General features: G+C 37.1%; 1 protein-coding gene across 3 annotated transcripts in view; it reads right to left on the bottom strand.

Annotated features, from left to right (window-relative positions):
* The window catches only part of Gria3 (glutamate ionotropic receptor AMPA type subunit 3), a 265,112-nt gene that overhangs the window by 123,826 nt on the left and 116,048 nt on the right, over positions 1-25,238 (bottom strand). For all 3 annotated transcript variants that reach the window (XM_029473262.2, XM_021152663.3, XM_021152661.3), the window contains one exon: positions 7,902-8,089. In XM_029473262.2, the coding sequence (XP_029329122.1) occupies positions 7,902-8,089 (188 nt within the window). The remainder of the gene's footprint in view (positions 1-7,901; positions 8,090-25,238) is intronic.

Here is a 25,238-nt window from a genome sequence, read left to right as displayed (position 1 = left end):
GATATGACTCCTCATCAAGTGGAGAAAATATCTGTGAAATGCCTGTTGTGTAAACAAAGCCACTTCAGGCCTCATCAGGATGCTTATCTTATAAATTTTGGTTGAATAAACTCCAACTGAAAAATTGAGTCAGATGCAGGGCCAATTAGTGCTGTGATTAATAGCATCTGCAGCTATATTCCCTGGGTTCAAATTCTAGCTTCATCAACTATTAGCTGTATGACTTCTAGGTTACCTTTCACACACACACACACACACACACACACACACACACACACACACACACACACATACACACACACACACACACACGAGATGAGATGGCTATAAGCACTCAGTACATATCTGTTATTAAAAGTACTAATTGCTATATATGGCTCAAGATTTTTGCCTTTAATTATTTTACATGATGTTGAAAATCTAGTTGCTTCTCAAAGAATAGGTGAGTTGATTGATCCACACGTATTACCTAAGGTTACATTAAAGAGAAAAGCACAGGTGTTTGAATATGAAGAATTCAGTGAGATCCAAATGCAATATGACCTCAAATGAAAGGCACCTTGAAAAATTCACAAGGAGACTATTTTTGAGTAACAATTCTTAAATAGCTTCTTTTCCTGAGCAAAGAAAAGCTAGTAAGATACTTGTGAAATTAAGTCTTAAATGACTCTAGCTGCATATGTATCAAAAGATGGCCTAGTTGGCCATCACTGGAAAGAGAGGCTCATTGGACTTGCAAACTTTATATGCCCCAGTACAGGGGAACGCCAGGGCCAAAAAGTGGGAATGGTTGGGTAGGGGAGTGGGGGGCGGAGGGCATGGGGGACTTTTGGGCTAGCATTGGAAATGTAATTGAGGAAAATACGTAATAAAAAAAAAGTAAAAAAAAAAAAACAAAACAAAAACAGCCATTTTCCTCAATATCATCCAATAGAGTAGTGAGAGAGCTAGGATTTGAACTTATGTGTCTATGCTTCTCAAACTCATGTTTATTCAACTCAACCACTCACAAAGCTATTCTAAGAGTAGAGGCTAACTCACATTGTCTTATGTGGTAGTAAGTCAACGTGCTGTTCTGCCGGGAGCATTGAGAGGAAAGGCTAGGGGTTGATCTGCTTCTGGACTGTTTTCCCAAGGGGATCTGTTAGATCATCCATGAAGAGATAAGTTGGCATGAGAGAGTACTGGGAGAAATCCATACATTCTAGCATTTTTCTGGGTAGAACACTTAAACATATTGCTTCATCCCATTTAGTTCATGTTATAACTCAGGCAGAGAATATACTAATAATAATGTTTAGAAAAAGAGAAAATATGGTGAAGAACAAATGGAGAACATGTAAATCTATTTAAGGGGATAACTTTCTGGATAGATGATAGACAGGGAAGTTAAGAATTGCAGTTAGCCCTCTGTAACTTCTGGTTTCATACCTACGAATTCACCCAACTTGGGATCAAAAATACTTTCCAAAACCCACATCTTTACTAAATGCATACAGAGCCTCTGCTCGCCATTATCCCACGGATAATCCCACGTGTAGCACTTATATTCTATTCATTATTATCAATAGTTTAAATATGAATTATACTATACAGGTGGTTATGAATAGGTTATGAATTTGTATGTAATTATTTTACATGATGCTGAAAATCTAGTTGCTCCTCAAAGTGAGTTGATTGATCCACATGTATTACCTAAGGTTACAGTAAAGAGAAAAGCGGAGGTGTTTGAACATGAAGAATTCAGTGAGATCAAAAAGCAATATGACCTCAAATGAAAGGCACCTTGAAAAATCCACAAGGAGACCATACATACATAGGCGATATCACTTTATAAAAGGACCATTTGTGGAGTTTTCTACCTGTAGTGAGTCCTAGAACTACAGATTCCCAGTAATAGCATACTTTATTTTCCTATTCATTAAAGATTTTTACTTGCTAGCACATAGTGTAAACTTGCAATTTTGTGCATTTTTGAAAAACAAATATTGAAAAATGTGTTAATCATAACCTTTTCCTAATTCAACAGAGTCTTGCCTTAGTACAGTGTGAAGTGGAGTGATTGCCCTTTCTTCTACTTTCCTGTTTCCTTTTATAATGAGTCCTTCCTAGTGCTGACTGTCTCTCTGGTCCAGTTAAGCTCATTTGCTCCAGTGCTGTCCTTAGGCACGCAGAACAGTTGGTCAGTGCCCTCTTTATGACAACTCTTTATACTTGAGCATAGTGATTAAACTGCCTCTTGGCTCTCTTTCCCTAGGATAAACAACCTTAACTCATTTATAGCCTTTCCTCAAAGGTACTGTTTCCTAATGCTTTAATCATTTTCTTGCCATTCTTCTTTGGATAATCTCTAATTGCTTTGCCATCATTTTAAGATAGAGTCTGTTGAGTAGACTACATTTGGGTTTGATGAGTTATTTAATGAGTAGTGTAGAAATTAAAGCAAATGGTGCTGTTTAAAGCAAGAACCCTAGACTAGGGGTCAGCAGACCCGCTTCTGTTTCACACTTCCTCTGTTGCATACTGATAATTGAACTGGAAGTAAAATTTTGACAAGTCATCTAGAAGTCTTCAATCTTCAATGTTCATGTATAAATTTGGAATAAACATATCTTTCATGCAGGCATCTTATTGTGAAGTTCACATGAGATCATTTGTATGACAGTACTTTTTTGGACATCAAAGTGGTATACCAACACTATAGATCAGGGACATATCCAAATGATTTGTACATATTAACTCATCTACATAAAGGTTTCATTTGTGGTTTCTTTTGAGAAAAATGGAAATACAGGGAAACACATATATTATCCCTTGTCAGAAAGCTAGTAAGTGACAAAATCCATTCAGACTGGATTCCTGGGACAAAGGAACTAGCTTGATTGCCTTGAGAGTGAGTGAGCTTTAGGTTCATGGACAGAACCTACCTTGATAAATAAAGTGGAGAATGATGGAGGATGAAACAAGATATCAACTTTGGGTCTCTACATACATTCACACAATGTACATGCACACACATGTGCACACACACATATACAAGCTCACACACATGTACATGCATATGCATAACAGATGCAATAGCAAATAATGAAAAAAGAGGCCATGAATTTGAAGAAAAGTGGGAAGGATATATGGGAAAGGCTGGAAGTAGGAAAGGGAAGGGAGACATGTTGTATTATATTGTAATTCCCAGATAAGAGAAAAAGAAATAACTATTGAAATTGGAAGAAATGAAACAAGTAGTGCTCTAAATCTTGGGCTTAGGATCTACAGTTTGTAAATGGTCTCTGAGCCCTAAGAAGTTATCATGGTCTCATTTGACCCTCTGTTAATTTCTATGGTAGTTCTCACACTTGTAAATACATCTATCATACATTTCTTGCAGATTGATTGGTATACAGGGATACTAAAGGAAGGCCAACTTCTAACTGATTTTCTTCTCCAGTCACATATGAAGGCCTCAAAGAGTTCAAAAAGAACTTTGGGGAGCCAGAGAGATGGCTTAGCAGTTAAGAGCACTGACTGTTCTTTCAGAGGATCTGGGTTTAATACACAGCACTCACATGGCAGCTCACAGCTATCTGTATCAGTTTCAGTGAATCCAACACCCTCATACACAGACATACATGCAGGCAAAACACCAATGCACATAAAAATAAAAATAAATTTAAAAAGAACTTTGGAAGGAATAGTAGAAGACTTTCTATTAATTATATAACTATTTGAATATTCACAGCAAAAAAGACTGTATATAACATAGTGTGGACATTATGTTATATAATACTCTACTGAAAATCTGATTGTATTTGAGCAATTGTACTACACTACCTATTTTCATTAATACCTGGTGGATATAGACTACAGTATGAACTTTATGCTTAAATCTGATATATTGACAATGGTGTTAACGATAGTGTTATAATGCTATCAGAGGCTCTTTTATCTCAGGCAGTCGAATGAAACATGATTTTGTAAGACTATAGTAGATTTACTAGGAAAAATACCTAAATAATATTGAAAACAAACAATGAGGCTGTATTTTAGAAGAACTTAATACTCATTGAATTATGAATGTTATCATGGAACTAAAATCTGTGGAGTATATCAGGATGTTTTTCAGAAGAATAAACTCTGATAAAAAGCATTCACTTTTTTTTATAAAGTATTTTCTTTAAAAAATATCATGTTAAAATTAGTTACTTAAGCAATTTGTTTAATAAGACATTTATTTTATATAAGAAATGACAACACACCCATGGAAGGAGTTTAAGAGACAAAGTTTGGAGCAGAGACGAAAGGATGGACCATCTAGAGACTGCCATACCCGGGGGTCCATCCCATAATCAGCCACCAAACGCTGACACCATTGCATACACTAGCAAGATTTTGCTGAAAGGACCCTGATATAGCTGTCTCTTGTGAGACTATGCCAGGGCCTAGCAAACAAAGAAGTGGATGCTCACAGTCAGCTAGTGGATGGATCACAGGGCCCCCAGTGGAGAAGCTAGAGAAAGTACCCAAGGAGCTGGGGGGGGGGATCTGTAACCCTATAGGTGGAACAACAATATGAACTAACCAGTACCCCCTGGATCTCGTGTCTCAAGCTGCATATGAATCAGAAGATGGCCTAGTTGGCCATCAGTGGAAAGAGAGGCCCATTGGTCGTGCAAACTTTATATGCCTCAATATAGGGGAACGCCAGGGCCAAGAAGTGGGAGTGGGTGGGTGGGGGAGTGGGTGGGGGAGTGTGTGTGGGACTTTTGGGATAGCATTGGAAATGTAAATGAAATAAATACCTAATTAAAAAAATTAAAAAAGAAATGATAAATAAGGGCAGTTTTGTTATTGTTAGAATAGAAATAAACAGAGTCATTTTTAAAGATTTAAAAATGTATATTTTAACATTCACATTATGTTGCTACAAGTACTTTTTCATCTTTGAGTCAGTAGTTCTCAACCTGTGGGTTCCAAATTCTTAGCAATTGCATATCAGATATCCTACACATTAGATATTTACATTATAATTCCCTAACATAAGCAAAAATTCCAGTTATAAAGTAGCACCGAAAATAATTTTATGGTTGGGGGGTTATCATACAATTAGGAACTTTATTAAAGGGTTACAGTAGCAGGGAGGTTGAGAACCACTGTTTTGGATGGAGCTGTAGCCAAAGCTCAGTTCAACTTACTAAAGTGTACTTTATCAATGGCCATCTGACCTAGATTAGTATGTACCATAAAGTTTGTAGCTCATTCTAGCCCCTACTTTGTAGAACATATGTTTTACAGGAGCTACTCAATGGCAGAGAAAGCAAATATGTGTTGAGAGTTTTTCATGATTTTCTGAAAGATGATAAATGAATAAAATTGCATGAAAGCTACTTCTGAGGGATATTTTCAAAGTACATCAAGGAGAAAGGAAGACAGAGAAGTAAGACATAAAATAAACCAGAAATGTGGATTTTGGTAAACAGCTTGATTTTCCTCCTGTGATATCGATTTTTCTCTCCAAAATTTTATGGCTTTTTGAGGGGTTGTAGAGCAAAATAGTTTTCCATCATGTAGATGAGGAAACTGGGGTAAAAAAAGTTAAGTACCCGAGGTTTCAGAGCTATATAGAAGTCAAAGCGTTACCCACCACTTTTTCCATTACCCAGAACTGAAAAACCTCTCAGTCCAGTCTAAGTTCCTGCAAATCCCCAGACCTTTAAGAGAATATTGGTTATTCGAGAAGCCAAAGTCCCTAATGAAACAGAAGGAAAACAAAAAAGTGTGACAAGAGAGATGTTCTTCTGTTTGGGGCTACTAAGTAGGTCACCCACTAAAAGGCTATTTCGGTCTAAACATTTTGGAGGGCATGTAGTACATAGAGCCGCATCACTGACCTGATTCTTCATTTTTAAGATCTGAAAAAATCAAAGGAAAGTTTTTCAGTGAGGGAGAGCATGGACCATTTGTGTTGCTCGAGTGAATGTTAGTTGAGGAACTAACCAGGCTTGCGCTCTAGATTTTCTATGAACCATCATCCATGAAAAGCAGTGCTGAGCTTAACAAGGGAGTAGCTTTTTATTTCTAACCTGTAGCACCTGCAGTCTCTGTCTCCCCCACCCTCTCATTTTTCTTTCTCTTTCTTTTTTGTCTTTTCTTTTTATAGGGATAGATCTAACAGATTTTTAATATTTCATTTCTTATATAAAGCCCTTCCCATAAGCAATGGCTGCTCACCATGATTTTATTTTCTGCTCTTTTGGCTTCCAGGCACATTGGGGTTAAATTAGAAGATTTCCCTTATAGTTTCCTTCAATGGTAGCAACAGGAACTTTGTTATTAAGTGGTAAATTGAGACTTGTAAGGAAACAGTAAACTTTCAAGGTTCAATTTGGCCCTCTATCCCATACACAGTGTCCATCTAGCTTAGGATCAATATTCCTAGTAATTTTGTTCTAAAGTTTACATATTCATCCTTGATAGTGAAAACATGGTGGCACATTGGATTATGTTTTCTTCTTTATCTTGTTTCTTTCGTTGAAGGGTTTGTTTCCACTTTTTAAAACGTTTTTATTCTTTGAGAATTACATACAATGTTTTCTGCTCCCACCCTTTTCCCTTCTTCACCTCCTCCCAGATGCTCTCCCACCTCCCTATCCACCTCAAAGAAAACAGAACAATCAACCAAAGGGAAATAAACAACCACAAATACACATGGAATCCAATTATTATTGACCAACGATTCCTGGGTATAGGGCCTGCCCCTTAGTGAGGCTGATACACCCAGTGTCTCTCCCTGGAAGAAAACTGACTTCCTCTCCCAGCAGGAATCTATAGCAAATAGCTCCTTGGTTAGGGGTGGGATTTTGTGTTCACTTCCCCTTCTGAGCGCTGGGATTTTGTCTGGTTTGCTTGTGCATGTCTTATGTAATTTTGGCCTGCTTTTTAAAAATTGTTCACACTTTTAAAACCAAAATATTTTTAATATATCACCTTTTTTTAAAAAATATATAGTATAAAAAGTTTAGTATAACATCCAAAAAGGAGAACAAGAAAGGCTAAATTTAAGGGGTCAAGGAAGGACTGGATGCAGGTAATGGACATGAGCTATGAAAGAGGACCTAAAGCTAATTGTTTTTCTAATTCTAAATCTGTCATAGAATCTTTTTAATTTTGGTGGTGTGTAAATGTATAAAACGTTTGATACTAAAGTGTAAATTTTAATGTAAAGATTCACAGTTTCTGTTCCAAATGCCAGTTCTAGTATAGAAGTTCATTGATCTGTATAGACTTTGGGTCTGGTGAATTTTGGTGTGTAATATTTTTATTTCCAGGGTTGTTTTATAATAAAGTTTATAAAATTAAAAATAGCTTAAAGTATTCTCTTACCCCTACTAACCCAAAAGGAAAATTTAGAATGATATAGACAATTTGACCTTGGTAAGTAGTATCTACCCACATTCATCAACTATAGCTGGTGTTTCCTAGAAGGGTCCAGGGCAGTACATATTCCAGTAATGAGAAACAAAAATTCTACCTGTCAGCCCTGCCTAATCTATTGTCTGTTCCCTGTTGGGCCAGAAGATATAGGAAAGGACAGGGATTACTTTGAAATAACCAGCTATCTATTAAACAGGAGTGGAGCAATAGATTTATCTGATATGTAGCATCAAATTGCAGAGACATTCAAATTAATCATGCGATGCAATTTTTTTATAAGCTTAGAATTTTCTTTTCTTCTCATTCCTTTTTTTTTTCCTGCAGCCACTCAGGAGGAAAAAGGGATTAGAAAGACTATGAAAACTGTTGCCATGCTTATTCTGTTGGCTACTTAATTTATTAGCAGATACGGGAACTGCCTCAGGATAATGATTTAACTTGCAGACTGGGAGAGAGCTAAGTCTCAGACATACCTGTTCCAAAATTGTGTTAATCCTTTCGACTTCACAGTCAATCAAGTATCGTTTTTCCTGCCTTCTGTCCATTTCTTCAATGATGCGTCTGAATTCCTGGATGTCCTTTATGTTTCCCACAGACCTTGCTGTCACTTGCCAGTTGTTTTGCACTGCTGCTTCCATAATTGCTTGCAGGATGGAAAACCCTGAAGGAAGGAAAAACAGCTATACTAATTTTTTTCTTGGAAAATATTTCTGTAGGTGTTGAAGATTCCACTGAGTTTCTATTAACAGCCCATTGGGTCTCTTCAAACTGTATTCACTGGAGAGACCAAGTGACCCTCACAGCTCCAACCTCAACTCTCCAGGTGGTTGGCACCTCCATCTTGGTGTTTTGTTTTAAAGGGAAGGAGATTCTCTCATTTGTGAGCACCATGGGGATAGGTGTTTGTCAAGTCCCTTATGTTTTGTCATGCATTATCAAAATATCTTTGGAACGAATGCCAAGAACCTCTTAGGTCGGGCTGTAATTTTCTCTGTTGCATTTGAAGTTCTTTTCTTTCATCTATCACTTAATTCTTCAGAATTACAGGTTAAAAGAAACCCACAACAAAACATTATAAATAACTACTCATGCTAGAGGCTTATTAAAACAAGCTGAACCACATGTGTATGTGACTATTGAACAAGATAAATTGTGTCTCACAGATAAAGTCACTATGATTTTGTGAATGACAGCCTTCAATTTAGACTATTATTTTTTGGTTATATAGAGACTCTACGAAATATTCAATAGAATTATTTTTTGTGAAGTATTTCCCTTTCCTAACCAAATTTACCAGGAGTTCCTGGTCCTGCATTAGGTAATTTGGATCTGACAAACATTAGCAACTAACCTCCTGGAGCTCTGTTCAAAGGAAAGAAAGAGCTACTTCGAGTTATAGGCAGTTCATGATTCTAATGTCAGAATTTGAGAGACTGATGCAGGAGGATGCCAAAGATCCAAGACCACCCTGCGGTAGACAAAGAGATTCTATTTTGAAAATCCCAAATCAGCCAGCCAGAGGTGGCACAGGCCTTTAATTCCAGCACTTGGGAAGCAGAATAAGGTGGATCTCTGTGAGTTCAAGGCCAAGTTGGTCTAAGGAGTGAGTTCGAGGACAACCAGTGTTAAAAGGAGAAGCCTTGTCTCAAAAAACAAAAACAAAACAAAACCAACCCAACCCAACCCAACCAAACCATCACTACCGCCAAAACCCCCAAACCAAACCAAACAGACAAATAAGCAAGCAAGCAACCCCCCCAAGTACAAAGCCCAAAGCACAATGGCACAAACTGTTTATGCATCACTTCTTTTAGAGTAGTCACACTTCTAATAATATATCATATCTCCACTTGTGTTTCCTGTATGAATTTATAATGAGTATAATCTCATCAAGAATAGACAACTTTATTGGGATATTATCAAAACAATCTCCCTTCTCCCAATAGGAGTGATAGATATGATTTGCAAATCCCAATTATCTGTGATGTAATAGTTCAATGGCCACAGAAGCAGAGGATGGAGGAGGTGGCGATGCCTTTTGAACACACTCCCGGTTCTCTGTCTGCTGTGGTGTAAGCAGGCTGTGGCTCAGAGTCGTCCTCCACTGTACCATAGAAAATGGTATTGGCATTTGGAGAACATGCTTCAGGGAGATGGCAGTAGTGACTCAGCCGGTCATTATAACTCCTTTGTGTGCTGGGTGTGTGCAGGAAGAAGATCACAAACGAGACCCAAGCACTCGGTAATTTCCAAATGAGCAATTTCAGCACAGGAGCTCAAAATTACAGATCAGAGCAAATTACCATTGCTTTAAATGTTAATTCTTACTCTTATAAAACCAACCGTGCATATTTATTTCTCAGATTTACATTTTCATGTGGGTTTTAGATGTACTCTCTGCTTTAGTGGGAGTTGAGGGCACATAGTGGGCCAAGGCATGGGATTAAGAAATAAACATAGGAAGAAAGAGATTAAAGCATGTGGAAAGCTTTCTTAAGCAGTGTATAATAAGGCCTCATTATTTTGAATGCCACTAATTAAGAATTTATGAAAATTCAGTAAGGACTGTGTTGAATTTTATTTTTGGACTATTTATGAGGAAAATATTGGCTTAATAATAACAGTAAAGAAATTACATAGGGATTCTTTGATATATTTAAAGTAAACTTTTTTCTTAAAAAAAGGGCTTTTTAACAAAACACAAGTGTTCACACATTTAGTAGAAAATCCAAATTCTTGTCATCTCTGCCTAATGGACCTTGTCCACAATTTAAGATGACAGGGAGGAAGATTAATCTCTTTTCCATGTGACAATCTTCCACATTTTTAAGGGCTGTTAACATGGCTCTCTTTAACCTTTTCTTCTCCAGGTTAAAGATGTCCCAATCCTCAACAATTCCTTTTATGTGATGATAACTATTTTCCCTTCAGTTCTATCTTTTTTTTTAAATGGATAATTTTCAATGTTTCTAAGTATATGTTAATTTTGCATAATAACAGGTTTCATGATGACACGTTTGTACATGAATACAAAGCATTTTTATTATATTCATCTTCCATTATCCTGTTTTGTGCCCCTCCTATTCCTACTATCTCTTTCTTCTTAAGTAGTCTTCCTTCTATTTTCAGGATTTTTTTTTTTAAAAAAGGTCTGTGAGCTTTATTACAGTTGTTTACAGGGACATGGGTAAGGGATTATTTATAAGAGCATAACACTTTTACCAGTGGCTATGCTACTGAAAAAAATGTCTCTCCCACATTCAGTAATGATTAATTGACTGTAGATATTCAGGGAAGGATGTAGCTTCACAAGTCTCTCCACACTGGATACTATTATATGCCTATAAGCCCTTGGGGAAGGGTGGATTTTCATGGACTTGCTCTATTCGTAACAGGGTGTTGACTTGTCAATATTTTATTGGTCTTGATATTTCAGATATTATCTGAACAGTAAGTGTAAATGGCTATAGGGTTACTGTTTATTTTGATGTAAGTTATTTTAGTATCATAGAGTTTCTGGGGTGGTGGTGGGGAAATCCAGGGCCATATGAATGCTAAACTAGCACCATATCACTGAGATGTATTTCTAGTCTGGATTGATTATATATTTAAATAGTCAAATTCTATTAATTTGTATTTAGGTTGGATTCTGCAGAAACTTGTTAGTTCTGATAAAGCTTTAACAACTCTCTGTGTACGTGTTAATGTCCATTGCATTCTACCCTGCTTTTGACTTTCTTTAATCCCTCTTCCTGGACTGGTCCTTACTTAACATTTGTTTTCATGTTCTTTCAAACCTGAAAAATGGTATCATCTACTCACTTAATACTTTGTTACCTATTTAGTGTAACTACACATCTCCCCCTTTACCAAGCATACCCTGATACTTGTAGACATTTTTGGGTGTTTCTCTTCTTCCCATAAAGGTTCCTTTAATGTCTTCTCATTAATTTTCCCAGATATGCCTTATTTTGTATTCAAGATAAATCAATCAAAAGCAATGAAAAGGCATTTTGAATAATTGTATCACGTATATTATAAAAATGCAAAATACAATGTATTAAGTATATCACACAGGATGCTATACTAAAGTTTAGTTGTCAACAATGTGCATACACTAACAAGGAGAGATTTCCACTACAGAACTAACAAATTAGCATGTATAATATGGCATTATTATTATATCATATTTTATCTACTTTTGCTAAAAAGCCCATGCTTGTATATGCTGGGGGAAAAATTGCCAAGAACTATTAGTGTTTTCTCAGAGACACAGAATTATGAAGACATCCCACATCCCACTTGGTTATATAATGTTTGGTTCTTTAAAAAGAGGCAGGTATTATTTTCTGCAAGGATAAAACTGTTAAGACTTTAAAAGTCCAGTTCATGGTGTCCTCTCAGAGTGTAAGGTGCTAGAATATTCAGATGACAGATCAACACTCTGCTATGTGCTTCCTCTTAATAAGCAATGATTTTCATAGATATTTTTATACTTCTGTTCTTTGAACCATGGGGATGTGTTACCTAATCAAAAACTCAGCAGAAACAGCACACTGATTTTTGATGAGTGTGTTGGTTATGAGTCTTTCTTACAGTTTTTCTTTTTTTTTTTTTTTTTTGTCTGAGCAAGTCACAACTGTGGCTTAGCATTACACTTCTTTTCCGTTCAGTTTCCCAGTGTCTGCTTGAGCATGGGACTGCTGCAATCTAGAACTCGAGGGGAATGGTCAACTCAGTTCAGTAGATGTCAGTGAGCGATCCAAGTCGAGCTTTTTATTTGTTTTCATACCCAATTTAATCATCGTTTCACTGACTCTGTTCCAGCTGACCAAAGCATAAATAGAAGCTTGAGGGAGAAAGAAAGAAATGTTTGACTTGGCAGAGCAAAACCAGGTGCTAGTGTTTGTAGGAGGTGAGGTTTGCAACAAAGTCCTGGCTTTGTAAAAATAAAGCCTGCTGTTTTAGCAGCTTCAGGATTGTCATCTGCCCTGTGTGAGTTTTCACATGCCCAGCTTTGTAAGTCTCAAAGCTACTTTGATTTGAGTAACAAATTATGTCAACTGGATTCCAAACCACCAATGCTGTTCTTGCCCTCACTCATCCTCATTTTAAATGGTGGGAGTTACCATATAGATAACTGGCTGATTGAGAGCTTACTCTCTGCATCTGACCAAAGTAACATGGGAGGATAGCAATAAAGGAGGGACAGGGCACTTAGGTATAAGGAAATGGATCGTAGTCAGGACCAGTTGAATTCTAGTGCACTGCTTATTGAGCATCACTTGGCAAACAAGCAGACCATCTTGGTTAGAGGTTGTGCAGGGATGCTGCTTTGTGCAGCTAGATCATTCTTTGGTATCAAAGAGCTTACTTCTGCTGATGGGAAAGTTGTTGGTGGAAGAGAGATACCTGACTTAATGTTGGGCCTCCTCTCCAGGGCATCCTGTATCCAACGTCTGGTAGCAGCCAAGTATAAAAACATGATCATTCCAAACTTCCAGTGGGATAACTAATGGGCAACCTCAGCTTCAGAGCTCTAATACCTTGGCATGAGTGTACCACAACTTTACTTAGCCAACTTTCCATTTCTCTGCACAAGTGCTGCCAATGAGGAGACTCACCAAGAGCCTTTTGGCATATGAATTGACATTTCAACATCTGTTCTTAGGAGTACTCAATCTATGGCTATTAGTTTGACCCCACAAAAGGGATGATAACAGATACAAAAAGCTCTCAGACCTATACTGTCAAAATCATGTTCCTAGGGAAACAAGGCCAGGTTTCTTCTTTTTCCCCCACTGTTTCAACAAAATGTAAAACTACTTCATGCTGAACAGATTTAGTATTTTCTCGGAAAAAAAAAAAACCAAAACAAACAGAAAAACAGTCAACAGCATTTTGGCATACAGAAAATGGTAATGAAGACATCCAAGAAAATATACTGAAGATGAACTTTTCTCTAGGTACTTCTGACATGGTATCTAACAGTGTCCCAGATGACAGAGTCTAGTATTTATGAACAGCCATTACAGAAGTGTTGGTTGCATTTATAAACATTTGTGCCTGGTAAGGTTTCTTAGAGGGTTTGTGACAAAAAATTTCAAAAGTATCTAATGGCTAGCTCTTGCTTTTTTTGACTGTCCTCTTTTGACTCCTAGAATCTCATTTAGCATTTGCTAACTTTGAAGTTACTATGTAGCCAAGGCTGACCTTGAAATCAACAAATACTAGAAGTACAGGCATAGAAGATCTTATCTGGCAATATTGCTCTTATTCTGTTCCTTCCTTCTTTCCTTTCTGTCTTTTAAATTTATTTTTTGAAGATTTATTATACACACACACACACACACACACACACACACACACACACAAAAAGAGGGCACCGGGACCCATTACAGAAGGTTGTGAGCCTCCATGTGGTTGCTGAGAATTGAACTCAGGACCACTGGAAGAACAATCAGAGCTCTTAACCGCTGAGCCATCTCTCCAGCACCCCTGTCTTTTAATTTTAAGATTCAAGCTTATTCCTTGAGTATGGCTTCTTCCTTTTTAATATTTCTAATAATGTTAATGTCTTTATTGCATCTATAACATATGCAATGTCTAGTTTAACAGCTTATTGTACTTTTAGTGTTGTTTCTATTACATTTTGATGAGCATGTGTCTAGCATTTTTATGAAATTGGTATTCTTGTTCACTCAGATGAAACTAGCCAAATGAAAATTGCTCTTCTATTCTTATGTTTGTGGTTGCCTGGGTTGCAAACTCCAACCTTATACAACCTCATATTCTCTCTTTTTAACCATCTTTCATCTGCATGGATTTCTGAAATACATTTATCTTAAATGCTGTGGCAAAATAAGGACATGGACAAGCTTGAGATAGAATACAAAGGTGGTTTCAGAGACAGAGGTGAAAAGGGAAAACATAGAAGCAGAGGCAGGAGATGATGGCAAGCCCACTCATTTTGTGTTGCAACGTGCCATGTCTCGGGGGCCATATGTATAAAAATCTGACCTCAGAGCCAATAACTCAGAGTATGATAATTCATTTCACACAATGTACTCCCTTAAAAATAACCCATAGCACATTTGGACCCATGCTTGGTTGTTCTGTTGTTGCTAGTATTTGCTTTAGCTTCATTTAAACAGTTTGGTCTCATAAAAAGCATTAGAGTGAATGTATAAACTTAAGATGTTAATACAGAAAATGTTCAGTATGTGAAAAGCTTTCGATTGGAAGCTTTGATGGAAAACCCCTCTCTATTTTCATATGAATGACAATCTGCGAATTTTATGGAACATGATAAAAACAAACACTCATTCACACCCAATCCAATTTACCCATAGCAAATTAAGATTTCTCTGGAGCCTTTGTTCTTCATAACTGTGTTTGTTTAAGTCATTCTTTAATTAAGAACTGACCTTCTTCAAATCTTCTCTTCCTTAAAGCTGCATTATTAGGATGGCCCTTGGCTAATTTGTGGAATCAATAAATGTAAGGTGCTCACTGGTTCTGTGTCCTTTACCTTTTCCTTAAATATATTTCCTTCAACTCAGAGCATGCTCTTGTGCTAGAGCATGGAGAATTTATATTTTACCAATATATCCCCGCCCCCACGTTCATGGAGAATTTATATTTTACAAACTGGGAATGAAATGTCTTAAAGAATTAAGTTTTAATTGAGAATTTGTAGACAACACTAATTGGTAGGGTACTGTTTGGCAACTTCAGGTATTGCAATTACCCTAATATCTCACCAAGGGAGGCAACTGCTACTTGTCAAGTTTGAGGGTGGCTCTGAAGCTGGCAGTGCATATAATCCTACATTTTCCATTTTTCTCATTCATTCTGTTCTTCATTATGAACCTTGTCTCCCTGCTGGTGAATTATGTAGTTCACTTTCCTCACCCTATGCTGAGAAAATATGCCCAAAGAGATATGTCAGTTTCACTGAGTGAATGTACACTTGCTTCGCATTATCAGCTGCAAGGGAATTTAGAAGACCATCTGGAGTAGATGTGTTCAACGTCTGGGAAAATCAGAATAGGCAAGCCTCTGATTGTCAGCCAGCCACTCTAGGTCTAAAATAAAAATATAAAAGCAACTGGGCTTTGGGTTAAAAGGAGCTCCTACAGTGCTATGTATAATTCTTTTATATTTATGTATGCTACTTAGATAATTGTTCTGGGATCACTTGCAATGCAAATTCACCAAGGGCAAGAGTCAACTACAAGCTGTACTGTGGACTGTTGAACACTTAATAGATGTTGTCATGGCTTGAATGTGCAATGTTCCCCACAGATTCTTGTGTTTGGAACACTTTGGTCTCCAGCTGGTGGTGCTGTTTTGAGAGGTTCTCTAACCTTTAGGAGAGGGAGACTAGCTAGAGACAGAGTGCCTGGAGGAAATCTTGTTCTTGTTCCTGTTTCATTGTCTGCTCAGATGAGAGCAAGCAGACTCACACTTCTGTGCTCTGTTTTCTTCATTATGCTGGACTGTACCCATAAGCCAAAGACAACACAATCCCTTCTTCCCTTATGTTGCTTTTGAACAGGGATTTGCCTATAGTAATGAGAAAATGTAGATAGCATTCAATATATCACTTTGTTCACTTATACTTTCTCACTTAGTTTCTTATCCCTGCTGGAAGTAGAATTTCAAACTTTGAGTCTGTGGTCAAGTAATCTCTTTTATAAAAAACTGGTAAGTGGACTAACATTTCATGGGTACCTGCAGAGGAGGAATACCATAGAACTCAATCAGGAAATGTTCTTGACAGTTGAAGTTGGATGATAGTAGAGGAAATGCCATATATATATATATATATATATATATATATATATATATATATGCACATATGGTGCATATACACAATACTTGCATGAAAACACACATATGCAAAAACAAATCTTAAAAATAGAAAATTAAAAATACCTGAGGAATAAAGCTAAAATTTTATTTATCACAATATATAAAGAAAATATTTCATACAAGCAATAATTTAAACATGGCATTTGACCACAGCCCTTTAGAGATGATGGTCAAACTAACATTGTCTACAGGACAGATGTGAGAGCCCAGAAAAACTATCTCAAGCAGATATTTTCCTTGATAAATATTATGACCTGAGTCTTAACGAACAGAAAACAATTGGATGAAAGGTAAAGCCCTACTAAGAGGACAGCAGGGAAAAAATAAACATTGGTGGATAGAGATGTGCAGACTATAGGTAGTGCTCAAGAATTTGTGCAACTAAGAATGATGAAGCAAGTCATAAACTCTACCAAGTGTGTAGATTACAGTGGGCCTTGGTACTGATTAAGAGTCCCAGTGTGTAAGAGAAGGAAGATAGTTTTTAATGTTCAGGCTTGCTGTGGACTCTATGGCTTCTCCATACAAGGGTATTAAATGAAAGGGGAAGTGCTTCTTCAGGGAAGTCATGAAAGACTTACAGGCAAAGCTAAAAGGAATGCATCTGTCAGAACACTTCTGTTGAATGTAAGCTTTTTTTAACTGTTTATCAAAATTTATCACTATCCAGAAAATTGCAGAAATGTCATTTTATATCAATATGGAAAGTTAAAAATAACAGGCAAAATACATGAGTATAGGATCTATTGTTGACTAAAATTTTCCTCTGATTTACAGTTTCTCATATGTACAATGAAGAGATCAGGTTATCATTTATTCTGGTTCTTATATTTGAAAATTGTAACAGACGTGGAAGACTTTTGTCTATCTCTGAGAGCTTGACGTCTTGCAACTTAGGTACAATTCAATAATTTTGTCTGGAGGCCAGGATGTGAAGAAGATGAAACATTAGTTTGTAATCTTCCTTCACAGTTCTAAATACACTTCCCCCTTCTAGACAAACCTAATTGAAATAAAATGAACAGTCAAAATAGGGCGACCTTGGAATACTTAAGTGTGCTTTTAGTATATGTAGCACAGGAAATTATGTATTTACACTGTACATTTCTCTTACTCAGGAAGAGTTCTAGAGTGCAGAATTTTGTGACTACCTGAAAATCCCTTTGGGTATTTGGGGCTAATAGAACACATACGATGCAATCAACTTAAAATGACTTTGTACGTATCCCTAACATACATTTCTTTGCATGGTGATATCTTTCTCATCACTTACAGAACTGACCTGAAGCAATTAGGCTGTCATATCCTATTTAGACTAGGTGAGTTTTGACATCTTTTTGGTATTTCAGAGCCTTCCCTGCTTCCAATCCAGCTATTTCTTCTGACTTCCTTATTTTTTGTTAATTTCCTAGTTATAAATTCTGAGTGCTACCTTGGACTTCTTTGCCCTAAGCATATGTGAAGTAAAGTTAACTCATGTTTCGTTTGTCTGCGTTTTCCTTTAAATCCCCTGTACAGCTAGCTCCCTTGAAGCTATTATTAGTATATGTTTTGGTCATTGCAATAATCCTTCCCCTTCCATCCAAGATTCTTGTTCTTCTGATTATGTTACAGCCAAGTTCATTCTAAAAAAAAATCACAAGTATTTTTTTTGCAGGTATTAAAAATATGTGTTACCTTCTCATTATAGAAAGTAGTTTCTTCTTAAGTGTAAAATGATAATCTATTTCTAAGGTAGACGAAGAGAATGCAACTGTACTAAGAGATAAATGGAGGCCATAAGTTAGAGATGCAGGAGGGGGAAATAAGGAAGATTGCTAATCTATTAGCTCTTTAAATATTTCTGTTCATTTTCCCTTTCCCTTCCTGCTCAATGTCTCACTTGGAAATTGGTCCATTGACTAGAGCTATTAGGATTTAAATCAGTGAAAGTTTAAGCCAGTTTATAATTTGGCTAGCCAATCTGGAGGAAAGTGTCTAGACTCATAGACTTGACAGTGAGAAGCTAACTGACAATACCAGATCTGGCTTTGACTTCACTTAGTCAGAGGATATATCCAGCTGGGCTAACATTTCTTGCAAAGGATCAACAACCACATGGCTGTGACTGAATTTAGAAGTGCTTCAGTCAACTGGAATATATAGGTGCTTTACAAAGGGGGAATCCATGGCCACTAACAATTAAGGTTCCAAATCTGTTATTGGATTGTTGAGAAAGCTTACGGGCTAGAGATTTACTTGAATGAAATGCACTTAGAAATTATAAAGTTAGTCATCACAGTGGAGGATTAGTTGAGAGACTAGTCAGCCATGACTTCAAAGTTTTGTACTCACTCAGGCTGAATTCTTAGCTAGAAGTTTGACTTTACTAGCCACTATTGTAGCTCTTCTGTATGATTTTGAGTGAGAGATAGAGTTGTAATATCATAGGCACATGGAAGTGTTGATCTGATGAAGAGTTCAGTATTTACCCAGAGACAAAAGAGCTAAAGAACACAGTGAATCAGTTAATGAGAAATGTTCATTTCTTTAGTGTGGAGACCCCACCAGGAGCAGTAATGGATCTGCAGGCAAACACTTGTTCCCACCAAGCCACTGGGATGTGAAAGTGTGGAGCTGTTCTGTATCTTCAAGCTGGCCTACTTTTAAATCTGTGTTCAATTTGCCAGTGTGTTTTAAAACTGTTTGACAACTCCCTTAGGCCATAAAACATGTTTATATTTTGGATTGAAGCCGGATAATCATAATGCTCTGGAATCTTCTTAGGGAAACCTTCCAATCTGTAGTGTTTAACTCTCCAAATATCAACAAGGGAGCATCTTGTTACTTGCAACAACTTGGATGAATCTGGAGGGTATTATCTTAATTGAAATGAGTAAGGTACAGAAAAAAATATATCATACAATCTCATTCACATATGGATTCTAAAAATGTTCATCCCATGGAAGTAGAGAGTGGAATAGTTGTAACTAGGAGCTAAGATGGGTATAAGGTACTATTGGTGACAGGACATGTAGTACAATTAGAAGGAATTAGTTTTAAGAAATCTATATAAAAGCAACTATAGCTAATAACAATTCATTCTTGAAAACCATAGAATGAATATTAAATATTCTCACCACACAATGACTATGTATTTATCATTTAGCTTTAACTATTTCTCAATGTATATACACATTCTACCAATGTTTGAATAAGCTGAACCATATAATGTTATTGAGATGTTCCTTAAGAGCTATTTTGACTGAAGAACAATGCATGAGAGAGTGATTTGGGGTTTGGTTTAGGAGAGAAACAAGGCAGTCAATTCCTATTTAAAAAATTAAGCAACTGCACACATTTTTGCAATTCACACCTTAGAAGAGAAATAGATTTTCCTTGTCTAGTATTTTATTGGTAGGATTAATGACACCTGGGCCATTGTCAAGGATTACTTTGCTCTCTACTGAGGAACTCAATAGTCTAAACCGAACATTTCCTGAAACCTTAGAACCATGACAACAGCCCAGCTTAGCTGGCCCCACTTGGATAAAAGACTTATTTCTTAGTATGAAATAAATGGCTTGTGACTTGGATGATCTCGCTGCTTCTTCTGTCTTAACCACTGATGCAGATCACAGCATGAGTGATATGGTGACAGCAGTCATTCTGAGCCACTGTGAAAGTGGATGCGATGAATGGAGTGTCTGCATGCAGAATGAATTTGGTCTGCAGAGTTGGCTTCAGAAAGCAGAGAAGGTACCTAGGATGGCTTATGCTAATGACCCAAGTCCAAAGAAGGGTAGTCTATGCCAGGGTTTACTTTGCCATACCTCTGGCAGATCTGGCTATGTTTCTTTTAGCCTTAATAAGAAAGGAAGCTATTGTTAGTTAAAAGGTTGGTGTGCCAGTCTCTTATTCTAGAGACACTAGTTAGGCTTAACTCATTCATAAATAAGATATATGCTGTCCCTTTGCAACTTTATAAGTGCCATATGGGTAAGCAATATTGGCATTATCAAGGCCATTTGTTAGAAATGCAGACCCTTTAGTTCCTCCCTACACTTGATGAACTAGAATACATTTTAAAATAATCTTCCCGTGTGGTACATTAGCACATCATAACTTGAGTAGTAATGTCTTGTCACTACTGTATAATTACTCAAATCAACAGGTTAGCTAGTTAACATAGATGGGTAATTCAGGTGCATGAAAGGCTTACAGAAGGATGGGTTAGGAGGAAACCAGGTCATATATTGGAAAAGTTTTGAGAATGGCCAGCTTGTTGAATATATGTCCACAAAAGCCTTTTAACAGCATGTTGAGAAATGTATGCAGTTGAACTTGTAGCATACCAAGTAGCACATCAGGATCTTCATCTTCTGGGGATAGTCCAAGGCTACAACCAAGGCACATCAGAGGAAATCCCAGCATCGCTAGGCTAAAATAGATTCTTCTGTATGCACTTTAAGCAGACATCCTAACTTTGTCTATTCTGTAGTCTTTATCATTTATGGAGACTCACAAGGTCTGTAGTTAGACTGGTGACTATAGCAGCTTCCTGTACAAGTAGAAGGGCTGTATGCAGACAAATCTGCAGACTGCAGCTTGTAGAACAGGCAAACAATCTACAGGGAGTGTATTCATTTATTTGTCTCTTCATGGGTGGCATGAAGGAGGTAGACACCTGCTAGGGATCCTTCAAACTTGCTCAGAGGTGGAGAATGGGTAACTAAAACCACCTAGGGAAAAAATTCCAGCAACATACCTCTGTCCTATGTGAAATACTGCTGGACTCCAATTTTTAAAATCCTTCCAAAGTTTGGTCTTCCATGGTTATTTTGAAAGAAAAAATTCTGTCAATCTTATAACAATTTCTACCAACTTATAAGCCATATAACTTTTTTTGGCTTTCTCAGACAAAATACAAAAACTCATATGAAAATACAAAGAGAAATAATATCTTTTACAAGCATCCTCCCTGCCTAACCTCCACTCCAGTTTAGTCAGCGAATGGTATGGGGTAAGGACACAGTTTTATAGCTGATGAGACATTTGCATCAATAATATTCTGAAAGCGGCCTTCAAACTGCTCCAGATTGTGTCAAGGATGAAGTTGCTATGCCAACTTTGTTCTGGCTTTGCCATAATTGTGGCTGAAATGAATATTAAAGGTATTTATAAAGTATTTCCTGTCCCCAGAGCTTGAAAGTCCCCTGTGCCATTTTAATTTGAGCCATTTGGATTGGAATAAAATGAATGCACAGAGGAGGTTAATTATCCTAATTAGAAAAGAAGTAAAACCATGGTCCTTTTAGGTCAGAAATTTGGACAAACCTCCCTTTGCTCTGCACTTTGGGCATTAGAGAGTTACTTGAATGCCAGAGGAATCACAAAGCATCCTCTCCAGTCCTCTGCCAAAGTCCCTGGAGCATGACAGAGGGGAATTCTTTTTCAGGAAACGGTGTATGATCAGTCTGTACCCCAGAGCCAGACAGAGGGTTATCTGGAAGTAGCAGGCAGGGGGCATAGCTCAATCAGGATAACTGTGTCGGTCCAACCCCAAACCTTCCTATTTTGTTTTGGATGCCAAGAAGGCTCAACATAGCTTGGGGAACTACTACTGTTGTGAGTATTTCAAAAAATGTGCAGCATTCTCACAGTTTCTTGACATTTTTTTATTCGGGTTGCTAAGGGTGTGATGGTATCTTTTTTACAAAGCATACTCCTCCTGACAGGGAATGCTGGGATTTTCTGGCTCAATATTTTGTTGCTGCATTTCTTGATCCCCAGAGGCAACACCTTTGTGGTCTCCAATGAGACATTTATTCATACAATAGATCAACCCAGCTCTCTTTTTAAAACATGTTTTAGATGAGATATCTCTGTCATACAGTAGGTGCTTGCTCATGCTGACTTAGCCCCTCCCTTCCTACTGGATAAGAATGTGATCAAGACAAAAGAATAACATGTTCCGCTTCCTGGCTGATATTTTTATACATGCTATCTGTTCAATTTGTGTTCTGGTGATATAGGGAAACATAAAGTCTTAGGTAATGATAAAGTACTGATTTTTCAGTATTGAAGATCAAATTGGCCAATTAGTCAGACAGTTATGCTTTTAAATTATCCACATATCATGGGATGAATAAGGAAAGAACTTAAAATCCATCTTTCAAAACAGACCTTAGATTGTTGAGTGATCAATCTGTGGGTCTATGACAGTTTGCCTAATTCATACAGAATAGTCCAAGAACATTAACATCAATGACTCTTGGCAGAATGCTGGAGAAAGTTGAAGTCTCACTAGACAGACTATCAAACCCTGCTGCCTCCTGCCTTTCCTTCTCTATCCATTTTATCTATTCAGTCTTGAGATTTATTTTTGATTATTTGCAGCAAGGATAGGAAATTCAGGGTATGGACAGTACTGAATAATGCATACATTTAAATTCTCTTATATTTCATTTTACAAGCTTTTTCTATTTTGTATTTGAATGTATCTACATGATGTGAGGATGCTAATTTAACTGAAAAGGTTCTAGAGGAAATCAGAGATGATCCCAGCTTCTTACACTTAACTTTCATGCATGTTTTGCCTTTGACTCTCAGCACTCTTCATCTCCATCTCTTAAGCTTATACAGAACACTTGCCCATGTGCAATTGCTTCCTTCCAATCCTCTCTGGGGCAGACAGGATCATTGTCAGCTTTAGCACTGATTGGGAAGGACTGGGGTATAACTGAGTGTCAAAGTGCTTGTTTAGCATCCACAGGGCTGTCAGTTCAACCCCTAATACCACAAAAATGAAGCAATCAATCAACCAAAACTGTGAATGCAAATTTTAGAAGTAAGAAATAAACAGAAATTTTGTGGCGTCATAAGAGCATTTGATGTGTGGGGGAGATGGCTCATTTGTCTCACAAGCCTGATGACCTAAATTCAAATCTCCAGAACCCATATAAAAATCCAGCCTGGTCTACAAAGTGAGTGCCAGGACAGCCAGGGCTACACAGAGAAACCCTGTCTCGAAAAACCAAAACCAAAAACAACAAAAAAAAATCCAATATAGTATTGCATACACCTTAAATCCCTGCACTCCAATAGAGAGATGGTGGACAGAGGCACACTGGCCAGTTGGGCTGGTATGTGCAGTTACAGTGAACAAGGGAGATCTCATTTCATACAAATTGGAAATCTCTCTCTCTCTCTCTCTCTCTTACATACCATGCTCACAAACAACTGATGAAGCTTTTAAGTTATACATCTATTCACCAAAATAAACAAAGAAACTGTGCTTGACAATGCACAAAGGACTTCTGAGGTAACTAGCAAGATTCTTTTTCACTGATAGTAGTTTTAGGGATATTTTATAATTCATTTACTTACACATTTGTTTTATACTGCCACCTGTATTTATATTATGCTTAAATATAAGCAAGCCAAGCGAAATAGGCCTTAATTTAAAAATAAGGACTTATGAAAAATAGGCTATGCATCTCAGAGTCATATTGGTACTACATTGAAGAAACTGCACATAACCAGGCAAGTATGATACAGAAGACAAGCCTTCCGACATCTTGGTATTTATTTTTGGAATATGAAGTATTTTTTAGACCTGTAGAGATTCATATGTTGGGATAGAGAAGTGAGATAGACACTGTAAGGCGGCTATAGATTTTTTAAAATATCTTGGCTGTTTTGTTCACTGCTATTGTTTTGCTAGTTTTGACATTATTCTTTTCTGTAACCAGAACAGATATGTCACTGTTCACTAGGCAGAATCGGTAACAGAGTTTTCCTTTGGGTTTGGGTTGGTGTGGGTTCAAAAATCAGGTCAGGTGATATCCAATTGATTTGAAAGTAATTTTTTCCACACTAAGTCCTACATTTAATAGATGAGGTTCAGGTAAGCTGCTGGAAAATTTCTTTTCTTGTGGGAGGAAGCATCCAGGGGCTATCTCTACTTGGGGAAAAAATTGTGTCTTTAGGGATATTTAACACTTATAGAGCTTTTACAGATTGTTTTTGGCATTTTAGTTATAGATACATTTTGGAGAGAGAGGATATAGAAATACATTTGAACCTACTGGCAAATGAAATCTGAAGGTACTTGTCAAGACTGCTGCCAAATGCCAGGGCTGCCTGTGGTGTACCTCTCAGCAAGTAAACTCATCTGTGTAATTTTTGTCTGATATATTCTAAAGTTCTCTTCTTGCTTTTTCAATTAATAATACAAATTTAATTTCAAAGTATCTTGAGAGCAATGTAGTCTTTTGGAAGCAACTGCCAAACTCCTTTATTGAATTCTCTAAGCCACTTCCCCATGCTTGTCAAATGCATCCTGATCTTCTATGGGAGAGGTCCTCATCATCTCAAAGATGCACTTCACTGCCTTTCTGTAGCCTTTCATAGGTAGGTTAAGAAAAATATCTTATTCAACTTCTGCTAATAGTCCTGAGACTGCTCTCTAGCCTTTGAGATAACCCTAAAACTGCTCCCTAGCCTTTGAAACTTCAAAGGCCGATGATAGAAGGACAGTGACTGAATTATGTGGTTCCTTTGAGGCAGTCTATGTTCAAATTATTTTTAGTGCTATATATTCAGATGTCAGTCAAGGAATTACAAAGACAATACAATTATTGGACATCAGAATTATGAAAGACTTTAGATATCATCTAGTTTAGTCTAATATTTTTATTTTGCATGGGATATATGACATACCCAGGAAATTGTAAGTGAGTAGGGAGGCAGAGAAACAGATCTTACAGTAACATCTAGACAATTTGCTGAGCATTTGGGTACTAAATGGAAATCTCTTTGTAGTTATTTTATTGTTATTGAAACGCTACTGTATCTCTAAATCACATACATCCAATTTTCTTTCACTGTAAGTATGATCAGATAAATAGCACATAATTGTTTTTGTTGCCTGAGAATCTTTGAGTGTCTTA

Source organism: Mus caroli, unplaced genomic scaffold (assembly GCF_978045245.1).
Source record: "Mus caroli unplaced genomic scaffold, Mus_caroli_1 scaffold_5, whole genome shotgun sequence".
Lineage (NCBI taxonomy): Eukaryota > Metazoa > Chordata > Mammalia > Rodentia > Muridae > Mus > Mus caroli.
The sequence above is the reverse complement of the archived record's forward strand: the minus strand, read 5'-3'. Positions and strand labels throughout refer to the sequence as shown.